Source organism: Microtus ochrogaster, chromosome 7, assembly GCF_000317375.1.
Source record: "Microtus ochrogaster isolate Prairie Vole_2 chromosome 7, MicOch1.0, whole genome shotgun sequence".
Lineage (NCBI taxonomy): Eukaryota > Metazoa > Chordata > Mammalia > Rodentia > Cricetidae > Microtus > Microtus ochrogaster.
In genome coordinates this window covers 70,434,657-70,447,670 of record NC_022014.1, presented here as the reverse complement: position 1 = coordinate 70,447,670, position 13,014 = coordinate 70,434,657, and the positions used below count along the sequence as shown (strand labels likewise).

Below are 13,014 nucleotides of genomic sequence, written 5' to 3'. Positions count from 1 at the left end.
GGGAGGGGAAGGGAGAGAGGGAGGGAGAGAGGACACTCATGCTGCTTCACTCATGACCCAAAGCAGAAGGGCAACTGGCCTCGTGTGGAAGGTGCACAAAAGGAGGAGCTAGGACTCCTTTGCTCTGCGAGGGTGGGCTCCTCAAGATTCAAAGACCTCTTAAAGGTCCCTAGATTTCCCAGCACTCACACGGGAATGGAATTTAAGGCGAGCTCTAGAGGGGGCGATGTACATTGGAAGGACATGTATCCGTCCATTGAGAAGACTTCAATCAGGATCTGATCTTCAGCAGCAGGCCCGCAGAGATGCCCCCAGGTCATCTTGGTCTTTTGTTACTGCAGTTTTTCTGAGGTGTGGGGAGGTCTACAAAACCATGCTCACTATGTCATCCTATCTAACAGGGATACTTGGTCTTGCACAGATAAAGCATTGTGAACCTGGGCTTACATTATCGTACATTGTGGGACCACCCTAGGGTCTCATTTGACCAGCAGTTCTGTTTACTGCTGCCTGTGACATCACTGAGTTTTCTGATGGCTGATGGGGTCTAGAAAGTATTTATAGGGCTCTGGGGACTCGGGGTATAATCCCTTCTTTGATTCTATGGTACTAAGAGTCAGTTTTCTTAGGCTGTGTGGTCCAGCTGCAGCAGAAGGCTCAGACTCGGTTTTGGAAGCTTCAGCGTGTAGATCTATGATCTTACAGGAAGGAGAGTTGGCTTCTGGAAAACCAACACAGAATTGGGTCTGAGCCCAGGCCCACTCCAGATCTAAAAAGCAATTACACGCAGCAATTCACTGTACAACTTTGGCATTCCTCTCCGTATTTTCTCTTCTGCAGAGTGAGCTAGCCCTTCGCTTCTGATGTCTGTCCTGTTCTTTCAGGTCTACGGGCTGTTGGATACCCTGATTACTGACATGATGGTCCTGGCAGATGAGCTCAGCCCCCTAAAGAGTGTCGAAGAGCCTTTGCGTTTTTGCAGCTGACTCTTGGGCCCACGCTGCCTCCTGGGAAAAGGGTTAGAAAAAGTCAATAAAGAATCTTTAGGTTCCTACCACTTCCGTTGTGCCTCTGGGCATGCTGGATCTCCACTGTGTCAGGTGATGGCTGTATCCCACCTGCCCACATGTGGTTCTGGGAGCCACCCACATGTAGGGAGGAGATGTGCAAATGACAAGCCGAAGAACAAGGGGGTAGCAGGGCAAGGAATGAAGTCAGGTGACCGGGCAGATTGTCCCTGCCTCAGGCCCACACTTTCAGGGGCGTGTTTCCTGAAGTCAACACAAGTGACCCAGTGAGAGACTAGGAGCTGAAGCAGAACCAATGGGATCTGGCTTCCTGAGGTCTTCTACTTCAGCTCTCCTCATCCCTCAGGTGGCACTGGCCAAGCTTGGCCAAGCTTTCTAAACCCCAGAGGACCTGGGGCCAAGCCCAGACCCACCCCAGGTCTGAAGAAAAACAAACAAAAGTACAACTATTTGTGATAATCCAAGAAAGTCTCACAAGTACTGTTTTCCTCTCCCGGTCTGTTCTCTTTAGCACCCTTGTCCTAAACCAGAGGGTAGGATTTGGGTTCCAGTCTGCTTTATCCCTTCCTCCAGCTAACACATCTGGCCCGGAGCCAGTTTTCTGCTCTGGTGAAAAATGTAATCTCAGTGGGACACTGAAGGTTTTTAATTCAAAATCAGCCCGAGCTAGATAATGACTCTGAGGCCAGCCTGGGCTACACCTGGAGACAAGGTCTCAAGCGAAACAACGAAACAGCTTTAAGAATTCCCACTCCTTCCTGGAACGAAGGGATGCGGACTGTGAAATAGGTGAAGGGTAGCAGCTGGGACAGAAAGGCAGTGCCTGCTCGGGTCATCCTGGGGTTTCTGTTGTAACAAATGGAAAAAAAAAAACTTGTGGGCTGAGGGTCTTTAGGTGCAGCAGCGGATCAAGGGCAGCCGGCAGCTCGGGCGCAGCAAAATCCTGTGGGATTCATACCTCACGAGCCTTCAGCACTCTCCAGGTGAGCTGAGGAGGAAGGCGGTTCAGAGGCGGCAGGGCCCTCCCAGAGTCGGAGAGGCCAGGCGAAGCCAGCTGGGAACAGGAAAAGACAACCCCCCGGGGCGGGGGGGGGGGGTGTTCTGCCTTCTGTTTTACTGTCCTCTCAGCTAGGAGGGGTAAGGGCGTGGTAGGGGTACTGGAGTTGCCTTCCCCCCTTCTAGCTGAGGAGGCAGTAGAAAGGTCAACTGGCTGCAGGGTGGGAGTGGGTCAGCTCCAGGTCTGTACCCCTGAGGTCACCGGCAGACACACAGGCCTGCCTCCTCCCCCCCCCCCAAGGCACCGCCCGGCAGACAGCAGGAAGGGGTTAAACACGCCCGCCCGTCATCCTGTGTCCTGTTACTGCTGAGGCAGACTTGCCTGGCCAGCTGAACAACTTTCCTCCGGAGAGTGCTGGCCGGCAGGAGTCGGAGAGGCAGCCGCCCGAGAGGCTGAGCTGCAACCTGCTGGGGGACTCTGCTGTCCTTCAGAGGGCCCTGTGCCTCTGGTCGAGGGTGGGGCTCCCGAGACCAGGGTCTATGGTGGATGGCTCTGGAGCTGCTCCTGAGGCTGTACCATCCCCCACAAGTCAGAGGTTCACTGCAGAGCCTGCTGGGGCTGGGGTGAGGGAGCCCACACTGGAGGTAAGCTCCCTCCCGCGCCGCGGTGGTGCCCTGCATGAGGGCGGGGGCTAGAGTGGGCTCAGTCAGGATTTAGTCTCTCTCCCAGGCTCGAGAAAAGGCAAGGCAGGGCAGTGGAGGAGGACCTGGAGGCTTCTTACCTGCAACCCTTCCTACCTTCCTGGTCCCTCCAGAAAGGGACGCAGGGCCATCCGGAGGTTCTCAGTGGCAATCCCCTCAGATCCTGGCATATCTCCTTATTTGCACCTCTAACCTTAGGGTGGCCCCTTAGTCCACTCCAGTGCGCCCCTGGACACAGCCAACTCAGGTCTGATGAAGCCAGACAGCCTAAGGTTAGCTACCATCCAGTCCCACATCCCTCTAGCAGCAAGAAGGACACTGCCACTCCCCCATTGCTCACTCTGGGCTTGATGGGGACAGAAGATGGGGAGGGGTGCTGGCTGGTGGGGGTGCACACATACTTTGGCAAATTCGTGCGTGATTGGTTCTTTCTATCTCTCTGAACCTCCACCCTGGGGATGCCATCTGCTTCCTCAGTGCTGACTTTTAGGAATTTCTCCATCCCCCACCCTGGCACCCTTCTGGACTTGTGTCCTGAGAAGTCCCTCCACTCCAATTCCTCCTTGAGGACCCGTGTGGAGGAGGGAGTCTATACTCTGTGCTCCCACCCCCAGACCAACCTATGCCCTCTCTCTACTAGTATCCTCCTGCCTTCTTTCCATCTCTAAAGTGGCCTCCCTAGGTCCTGGCTGCTCAGCACCCTTCCCTCCACCTGGCAGGGTCTGGCTCAAGGTCACTGCAGTAATTCCATACCCGCTGCCCTGGGGCTGCCGCTGCCGCACCGTCTTATCGGCAGCTGGGTTTGTGTTTCACTCCCTTTTATTCCTGGGCATATTGTGTTCGATAAAACCTTCTGCTTGTAACACCGCTGGCAGGGCTCCCAGCCGCTCCTCCCGCCTTCCTTTCCTCTCAGCTTCAGCTTCACGCCTGCTCCGGACCGTACCCTGCCCCTCATTCTCCTTACTATGTCCCTACTATGTTAAACTCCTTAAGAGTAGAGGAACGGCTGGGGTGGAGGTTCAGGCATCTCCTTTTGTTTCTGGCCCCTTCCTTTCCCAGGCTCCAGCAAAGGTGTGTAAGCAATGTCCACCTTGTTCCGAGGAGAAAAATCCAGGTTTGGCCACGGTGCCTACACAGAGGGTCCCTTCCCATGAAGGCTGGTTGTACCCACCCCGGCAAAGTGAGAAGGCCTGGGAAGCCAGGCCCAGGTAGGGCTCTGGTAGAGTCAGGAGGTCTGACCTGACTGGTTCCGCCAATTCCAGCAGCCAGCAGGGAGGAGCAAGTTCACCAGGGCGGGCTTCGCTCATGATTATTCCCCATCTTGACTCTGCCACTGCCAGCCAGCCCTCCCACTGGGGAGGTGAACACAGGTCTGAGTCACTAGCGAGGGGGAGGGCAGGAGTTAAACAAGTTGTGGCTGTGGCCATTCTCACAGAAGGCCAGCTGGACAGAGAGACACAAGGTAGGCAGCCCTACGGGCCAGGGGGGGCAGTTTCCACAGACTCCCATCTCTCGGCCCAAGACTGGGACCCGCAGGTACTCAGAACGGAGATGATCATTCCCTTTCAGCACTGGAAGGACAAACTTCCTGTACACAACCTTCACGCCTACCCTTCAGGAGGCTGGGACAGCTGGTCCGCCCGAGGGCAATCGGGGAGGGGAGATCTCTGTGGTAGTAGGGGGCTTTCATGGAGAAAGTGGAGGCTCTGCTGACCCAGCTTCTGTGTGTGTGTTTGTGCACATGTATTCGTGTGTGAAACTATATTAGTGCCATGACTATGGCAGGAGATCCTACTTTGGGTCTCTGACAAGGCCTTGGTGGACTCTTATGCCTCCTGAGGCTGTGGGAGGACATGAGGCTGATTGTCCCTTTGAGTCTGCCTCTGTTGGGCTGTCAGGTCCTCTGAGTGCCTAAGGCCTTGATAGTTTGCTTGAATTGCCCCTGCCTTCAGGGAACTTCTGTTCTGGCTGAAAAGGTGGTTCTGAGACAAGTAATTAGATTAAATTAATTAGCTAACTAGGCGACACAGACAGTAAGTGCTGAATTAGTCTCAAGGAGAGGTGGGTATTGTCAGTCTTACCCCTGTCACCTGCATGCCCTTTGCGGTAGGCGGTCACCACGGCACTCCTGTGTGTCTGTGGTGGAGGCCAGGGGGTGTGCCCCAGTACTCACAGATTCCCCACTTTGCTGGTTGCTTCCCTTTCCTCACTCTTCCCTTTGCGTCTCATCTCCAGCTCAGCGCCACTTCCTATAGGAAGTTGCCCACTATTTTCCCTGCTTGTGCCTCCTTTACCCCTGCGCATGCCCACACTGGGCCGTGATCGTACCCTTTCACTGGGCCGTGGGTATTCTACAACCACATCGCGGGACTCGGGGAGAGACCCTCAGGGAATAAGTGTTGCGAGAATTAAATTATGAAAAATGGCCCTAGGAGAAGAGAGAATAAAGGGCTAAGCTGGAAAGGTCACAGCGCAAATGGCGGAGGAGACAAGCATGAGCAAGGCGGGAGAGTGACATTCCTGGTGGTCACTGGGTGATCCTTGAAGCCACACATTCAGGTGGAGGGAGCTCTGTGACCGCAAAGGAATCGTGGACCGATTCTGAGTCCCACTGTCCCCATATGTGACTAGATATAGGGATTTCAACATCTTGGTCTGGTGGTCATATAGACGAGAATGCCAAACAGGGTCCATTGAATACTGAATACGGTAGGAAAGATAAAAGTGTCGGCCAAAAGCTTTCACTGGCAGCAGGGACGGTCTGGCCAGGCCATACTCAATGAGGAAAGGAACAGTGAGGGAGCCACTGATCCTGAATCCCAGGTCCTCTTTTTCCCAGCCCCATGTGGAACCCAAGGACACAGCCGCCCTGCTGAAAGCAAGGCGGCCCATCCTTCGAGACCGTGACCTCAAGACGGTGGCCCTCAGCCCTCTACCTCCGGCGAGGACGGGGGCTGCCCACCTCCAAGTCCCCAACCATGACAACCTCTGCGCTCCGCCGCCAGGTGAAGAACATTGTTCACAACTACTCAGAGGCTGAGGTCAAGGTGCGCGAGGCCACCAGCAATGACCCCTGGGGCCCACCCAGTTCCCTCATGTCAGAGATTGCTGACCTGACCTTCAACACAGTGGCCTTTGCTGAGGTCATGGGCATGCTGTGGCGGAGGCTCAATGACAGCGGTAAGAACTGGCGACATGTATACAAGGCTTTGACACTGCTGGACTACCTGCTCAAGACGGGCTCGGAGCGTGTGGCCCACCAATGCCGTGAGAACCTCTACACCATCCAGACACTCAAGGACTTCCAGTACATTGACCGTGATGGCAAGGACCAAGGCGTCAACGTTCGGGAGAAGGTCAAGCAGGTGATGGCTCTGCTCAAAGACGAGGAGCGCCTGCGGCAAGAGCGAACCCACGCTCTCAAGACCAAAGAGAGAATGGCCCTGGAAGGCATGGGCATTGGCAGCGGGCAGCTGGGCTTCAGCCGAAGATCTCGGGGCTCCCCCTCCTCCTACACCTGTGAGTAGACCCTAACAGTATGACTGGAGAGGGTGGGTAGCCTAGCCACAGTCCTGGCTCTGTAGCCAGGAACAATAAATGACAGATAGTTCCTATCTCAGAAAGGAAGTTGGGAGGACCCATACAGATAAAGAATGTAACGTGGAAAGCACAATGCCTGCACATAGTAGGTGCTTAGTGATCCAGATGAACTAATGACATCATCAGTTGTTTGCCCCATTAGTTAGCTGTTGAGAGGGCAGCATGGAGGTCGAAATGCAGGCTCTGGACTTGCTTTGCTTTGGTTTTTCGAGACAGGGTTTCTCTGTAGCTTTGAAGCCTGTCCTGGAACTAGCTCTTGTAGAGCAGGCTGGCCTCGAACTCACAGAGATCCGACTGCCTTTGCCTCCCAAGTGCTGGGATTAAAGGCGTGTACCACCACCTAAGGCTCTGGACTTACATACCATTCATTCTGTTCCTTCCATGCTGCGTGGCTTGGGCAACCAGCTCTCTGTAGAGCAGAGGTCCACTTACCTCCCTCTATTGTTTGATCTGAGAACTGAAGGAGACAAGGCCAAGAATGCCCTTGACTCTTTTACTCAGACACCTGACGTTCTGTAAACCCCCACCACTCAAGAGTATTGTCCTTGAAAACAAGGGTGGCTGATGACGAAACGTCCTTTCTGATAGCTTGCCACAGTGGTGGAGGCCTTTGTGACCCGGGGAATACCAGAACGGCCCTCCTCCATAAAGCCCATGATGGCCTACTTGGGCTCCGAGGCTGTGATTTTCTTTGATTGGCAGATCCCTTCCTCCTAATCCCTGTGGCCCCAAGCAGGCTACAGTCCTATTGGAAGAGTTCAAGAGCTGAAGTCAGGGACCTGCATTAAGTCCTGACTTAGGACCATGGCCAGGGACCCCCTGCATTGTCTACTCCTTGCCCAAGGGGCCCTGGCATCTGCCTTAGCAGTGCAGTGGAAAATCCCTAATGGGTGTCCAGTGTGCTGCCTGGTTCACTGGCACCTTAATAGCCAGTCTCCTTTGGCTCACCCTCTGTGAGCCCCAGCTTCCGGGCAGGCAGAGGAGTGTGGGGCCCGTGGGGACAGGTGTGCTCACGGGAGCCACACTTGTTACAGCTGCATCCTCATCCCCGCGCTATGCCTCAGACCTGGAGCAGGCACGGCCCCAGACGTCTGGAGAAGAAGAGCTGCAGCTGCAGCTGGCCTTGGCCATGAGCCGTGAGGAGGCTGAAAAGGTGAGACCTGGGTCTGTACAGGGTGTCTGTGGAGGAAGGAAGGAGGTCTGGTACTCACTAGCCTCTGCTTGAGCTCTCCACCCTGGATCTGGAGACCCGCTCTAGCCCCCAAGGCGGCACAGGGCACATCGATGTGCCTGATCTGTCCCAGTCACGGACTCCAACTTTTGGTGGTTCTCAAGCAGGACCCAGAAGACGTGGTGTGTAGTTGGGGGTCTGTGGTGTACCTTTGGGACCTGCTCCTCTCTTTGTGCTTAGGAGAGGTGTGTGCTGACATGTTCTGAGAAAACACAGGGGCTATTGCTTCCTCCCATCAACTGTCCTTCCTCTGATACCTCCACATCTTTGCCATGACTTCTATGGACCGACCAGGCTAGAAACATTCATGCCTCTTCCATGGGTGGGCTAGAGAGGTTCTCAGGGTACCTAGAAGAAAAAGATAGGTGAGACCCGAGTCTGCACAGGGTGGCTGTGGAGGAAGGAAGAAGTTTGGGGCTCACTAGCCTCCACTTGGGAGGCTGATTCTTAAGTAGCATCTCAGACCCACAGCAGGGAGACAGCCACCCTTTCAAGGCCCAACCCCTCGAGCAAGGAGCATCTCTGTCTCCATCTCTCTGCCTGGGCAGGACTGTGCTAGCCCTCTCTAGCCTTGGGGTGGGAGCACTGGGCCAAGTTCATCCCTGTCTTCCTCCCTCACAGCCAGTCCCCCCAGCCTCCCACAGGGATGAGGACCTTCAGCTGCAGCTGGCTCTGAGCCTGAGCCGGCAGGAGCATGAAAAGGTAGTATAGGGGCAAACTTGCCCAGGCCACAGGTGCCTACCACAATTCGGTGACGGTGACGGCATTGGTGGCGGATCAAGGGGCACTAATCAGCTTCTCTGCTGCGCTAATTTGGGTGTCTCCCACCTGCTCTCTGCTGACCCCCAATCCCTTGCTCATGCCCTCCCTACCTGTCCCCCCTGCAGGGGGTGAGGTCCTGGAAGGAAGATGACTCTCCAGTGGCGAATGGCACAGAACCTGCTGGCCATCGACGGCGGGACAGAGAGCCTGGGAGAGAGGAGAGAAAGGAGGAGGAGAAGCTGAAAACTAGTCAGGTAGACAATGGGCTGAGGAGCGCCGCTCGACCAGGACTAGATGTAGCAAAGTTGGCATCAGTACAATGTGCAGAGCAGAGCTTGCTGCAAGCACTAAGTGGGAAATGAAGGTGGCGGGAACACAGCAGGGGTTGGTGAAGCGAAGTGGCCTGTCAGAGTCATGATGGAGACGCCTTGCACTTCCTGCCACTGAATGACTTGGGACGTATGACTGGCCTCAGTTTCCCTTTTTACACAGTGGGTGTTTTGGACAGTTCCAGCTCTCACACCGTATGATCACGTGATACTGTGGGTCTGGATTAGGAGCTGGTTCAAGTGCATGGTGCTGAAAATAGGTTCCCCGGGAAGGGGAGCAGGTGGCCACTGACAGCAAGATAATTTTTCCCAGGTTATTCATTCTGTCCCTGGGGTGCCTCTCTCTTCTTCCTCTCTTGTGTCTGTGGTGGCCAGTTTCTCTTGAGTACTGGGCTAGGGAAATAGACTCATTCCTCTTTCTGCCTAGAGTACCCCTTTCTGGTGGCCCGGGATCTAGCACAGCTCTGCCTCTCTCTGACTGTGTAACTATATAACTCTGGGCAAACCCTTTCCTCTCTCTGGGCTTCAGCTAGTTGGCTCATCTGTCACATAGGTACATTACCTACCTCACAGGGGTGTTATGAGATGGGACACTGGATGGACGAGGAAGCATTTTATAAATGGGAAATGCTGATCAGAGGTGAGGGGTCATTAAAAGATGCCTGTGCAATGAAGAAAGGAGGGAAATGAGCTGGTGTCAGGTCAGGCCTCCCCTCTCTCTCTGTCCCACCCACTTCTGAGCCATGGTTGCCTCTCCCCTCCACAGTCCTCCATCCTGGACTTGGCGGACATCTTCGCACCTGCCCCAGCCCTGCCTTCCACACACTGCTCTGCTGACCCATGGGACATCCCAGGTGGGCATGCAGGGCTTCAAGAGGCCCCTCTCAGACTGGCCTCTAGGAGTCTCCTCCTTCCAGCCACCTATCGGCAAATCACTTCCTCTTTAACTGAGGATCAGTGTGCTGCCTCAGGGAGAGGGCCTTGCTGTAAGGGGGGGGGGCGTATCTGCAGATCTTAGCTCCTGGGAAGCTCTACAGAGGGCCTGGTTGCCCTCACTAGCCAAGCCCTGATGAGGCCAATACTCCCAGGTTTGGGGGGTCCAAGTTCCTGGGCTTATTTGTTAAACATGGACTTGAGAGTACCACTGGCTCCCAAGTTAGCATCCCACTTGTGAAGTGAGTACCACACCATCCAACCTGGGCTGGGCAAATGAGAAGGGCCCTGGACAAAGGGTATGGGGGTGTTGGGATAATGTCAGTGCGATCTCCCTCTCCTCTCCAGGTCTCAGGCCGAATACTGAGCCAAGTGGCTCTTCCTGGGGACCTTCAGCAGACCCCTGGTCTCCAGTTCCCTCTGGACATGCCCTGTCCCGAAGCCAGCCTTGGGATTTGCTTCCTACTCTTTCCTCTTCCGAGCCCTGGGGCAGGACCCCAGTGCTGCCTGCCGGATCCCCCATGGCAGACCCCTGGGCGCCAAGCTCCCCCAACCGCAAACTCCCCAGCACTGGAACAGACCCTTGGGGGGCCTCTCTGGAGACTTCTGACGCCTCTGGTAAGTGGAGGGCACATGGGTGAGAAGCTGGGTCCCCTTCCCTCCAGTACCGGGGACAGTCTATGGTGAGAAGGCCGTATCTCAGACCCATCTCTACCCTTTTCTCTGGCTCACTCTATTTCCCTCTTTCTTCCGACCAGCTCTAGGTGGTGCCCCGTCCTTCGACCCATTTGCCAAACCTGTAGAATCCACAGAGCCGAAGGAGAGCCTGGACGGTGCCCAGGCCCTCTCCCTGGGGAAGTCTAGCAGTCCTGTGGGTAAGAGGCCCTGGGATACAGCTGTTTGGTCTAGGGGGGACTCAAAGGGCACCTCTGCCCTCTTCCTTCCCCACTGCCGAACTGATCACCTTTCTTTCAGAACTAGACCCATTTGGAGACACCAGTCCCAGTTGCAAGCAAAATGGCATGAAGGACTCTGAAGCCCTTGACCTGGGTGTTCTAGGGGAGGCGCTACAGTCAGGAAAGGAGGTGCGCCCCTGCCGGACTCCGGAGTCCTTCCTGGGCCCCTCCGCCTCTTCTTTGGTCAACCTGGACTCACTAGTCAAGACACCCCTGGCTGCAAGGACCCGGAACCCCTTCCTGACAGGTAGAACCCTGGCCTGGCGTCTGGGACCCCGTTGGGCCGTGCCACTCCCGCCTTTGCAAAGCCCCTTATCCTCTGTTCTCTCGCCCGCAGGTCTGGGTGCTCCGTCCCCTACTAACCCGTTTGGCGCGGGCGAGCAGGGCAGGCCGACCCTGAACCAGATGCGCACCGGCTCGCCCGCGCTGGGTCTGCCGATGGGACCCGTTGGGGCGCCCTTGGGCTCCATGACCTACAGCGCCTCCCTGCCCCTCCCGCTCAGTAGCGTGCCTGTCGGAGCGACCCTCCCAGCCTCGATCAGCGTCTTCCCGCAAGCCGGAGCCTTCGCCCCGCCGCCCGCGACCCTGCCTCAGCCGCTGCTGCCCACATCCGGCCCGGCGGGACCTCTGCCCCCGCAGGCTGGCACCAATCCCTTCCTTTGAGACGCTTCGGCGCCTGCGCGCGAGGCCACGCCTCCTCGAGGGCGGTCGTGCAGGTTGAGCATTGATCCTGGCTCCTGAGGACCCCTGACAGATCCTGAACAAGCTAGGGATTGACATCTAGGGGACGAAGACTACATCCGCCTAATAAAGACTGGAATCTACGTCCTCAGCTCTTACCAAGTGGACTTTTTGAGGGGTGTGGCAGCTGGGTCTGGACCACAGCACTGATTACCAGCGGAGGCGGAAACTACTTGACAGTCTGAATTCCCTCAGAACCCTCTCAATCTCCCATTCCCATCTCATGTCGGCCTGGTGCCTTCCTTCCCTACGCTCTCACTCATTCAGGCCTCCATCCGCTGTCACACATGGGCTACCCCGCTAGCAAGGGGTAATAGCATTTGCTCATTCCTTGATGCGCGATGTACCTGAGGCAGAGAATTTCATGTAACATATTGCAAGGCGCCTCCGCAGTTATACTGTTACTCAGGACTTCAGCGTTTGTAGGGCCCTACCCAAGCTGAGCATGCAGTGCTCCTTGTCCAAAACTGGGTTAAGAATTTCAAAACACAGTTGGATGGATATGGTGGTGACACATACCTATCATCCCGGCACTTGAAGGAGTCTGAGGCATGAGGATACTGAGTTCAAGGCCAGCCTGGGCTCATTTTCTTTTTTCTTTTTAAATTAAGACAAGAGGAGGAGAACAATAAACTAAGGGCCCAGCCCTCCCAAGTGAGGTGGCATAGGTCTTTCTTACTACTCCTGCCTAATAGCTAGCTAAAGCTTTGAGGGGTACAGTAGTATGCTCACAAAACTGGAGTGATGTGGGGCAGGAATTCAGAATCAGACAGTCCGGCTGTCTGTGCTGGATCAGGTTTAATTCAGCAAACACTGACTGACTGTCTTGGACAAAATGCTGGGCTCACCCAGGGGGAACCAAGGAGGTCTAAACCCACATCTTCCAGGAGCTAGGAGGGCAGCAAGGTAGACACACCAATAACACTGGATACGGCTGCGGCATAGCCAGCCACGGGAAGCCCCCTTATCTTAATGTCTGACTTTATCATCTTAAATCCCACCCTGCCCCTGCCCTTTCACCAGGGCTGAAGGGAGCCACCTTGACCCCCAGAGGTCTGGCCCTCTGGAGGGTTGTTGCAACATGTAGAAAACCAAACACGGGCTGGCCCTGAGCGTCTGGGGGTTACCATGGTTATCCATGTGCACCTGGGACTTGGGGCCTGACCTATCAGGCAGCCTGATGCTGGTCCCACTCTCTTTGGGGTCACAGACTGTACCTGGGTTTCCTCAGCCTGAAGCACCACCGCTGGTGGAGGTGGTACAATAGCCTGCCCTTCCTGGGTACATGGGCAGGAACTATTCTCATAGGGAGGGAGGCCACAAGACAGCTTGCTGCCAGTAGGAAGGGCAAGGGCAGCTGCTGGGAGGTCAGCTGGGCCTGCCAAGCTCTGCTCTGGGGCCGAACTTAATGATAATCGCTTGGTAATGAGTGGTTAGGCGCTCCTGAGTAAATGACTTTACCTCTGTCTATGCCTCTGTTTCCTTACTTGCAAGAGTTCCTTGTGGGTTTACTATGCAGATGCTCGCAGACCAGTGACTCTTCACCCCCTTCTGTCTTCTGCCCCACCCAAACCCTGAAAGGTCAGTGTGCTTCGTGGCCCCGGGTTCTGATACTCCCCCATAGCTCTGCCCCTCCACCCCCGGAGCCCTGAAGAACAGGTTGGTGGCTTTGCTTCCTAGAGCTACCAGGCTCGCCTTCCTCCCTAAGGTTGGCCCTCTGCTCTGCCCTATCTGGG

The 13,014-nt window shown here is 55.6% G+C and overlaps 2 protein-coding genes across 4 annotated transcripts in view; both read left to right on the top strand.

The window, feature by feature from the left end:
- The window catches only part of Mycbpap (MYCBP associated protein), an 18,599-nt gene extending 17,555 nt beyond the window's left edge, over window positions 1-1,044 (top strand). For both annotated transcript variants that reach the window (XM_013347524.2, XM_026780559.1), the window contains exon 19: window positions 885-1,044. In XM_013347524.2, coding sequence (XP_013202978.1) covers window positions 885-986 — 102 coding nt within the window. In that variant the 3' untranslated portion in view covers window positions 987-1,044. The remainder of the gene's footprint in view (window positions 1-884) is intronic.
- A 4,655-nt stretch (window positions 1,045-5,699) lies between these two features.
- On the top strand, window positions 5,700-12,693 carry Epn3 (epsin 3). 2 transcript variants are annotated; one of them, XM_026780562.1, is made up of 9 exons: window positions 5,700-6,245; window positions 7,361-7,479; window positions 8,179-8,259; window positions 8,445-8,573; window positions 9,415-9,502; window positions 9,930-10,199; window positions 10,340-10,456; window positions 10,557-10,784; window positions 10,875-12,693. In XM_026780562.1, the coding sequence occupies exons 1-9, from the start codon at window positions 5,705-5,707 to the stop codon at window positions 11,198-11,200; spliced, it is 1,899 nt and encodes a 632-aa protein (XP_026636363.1). In that variant the 5' UTR covers window positions 5,700-5,704; the 3' UTR covers window positions 11,201-12,693. The 2 variants fall into 2 exon arrangements, with proteins under 2 accessions (XP_026636363.1, XP_026636362.1); XM_026780561.1 differs by lacking the exon at window positions 8,179-8,259.
- Window positions 12,694-13,014: the final 321 nt, after the last annotated feature.

Bases quoted from the DNA above. Each gene is read 5' to 3' on its own strand.
- Epn3 (XM_026780562.1), top strand. From the start codon at position 5,705: ATGACAACCTCTGCGCTCCGCCGCCAGGTGAAGAACATTGTTCACAAC. The intron at 8,260-8,444 runs GTAGTATAGGGG...TCCCCCCTGCAG, and splicing joins GCCGGCAGGAGCATGAAAAG to GGGGTGAGGTCCTGGAAGGA. The intron at 8,574-9,414 runs GTAGACAATGGG...TCCCCTCCACAG, and splicing joins AGAAGCTGAAAACTAGTCAG to TCCTCCATCCTGGACTTGGC.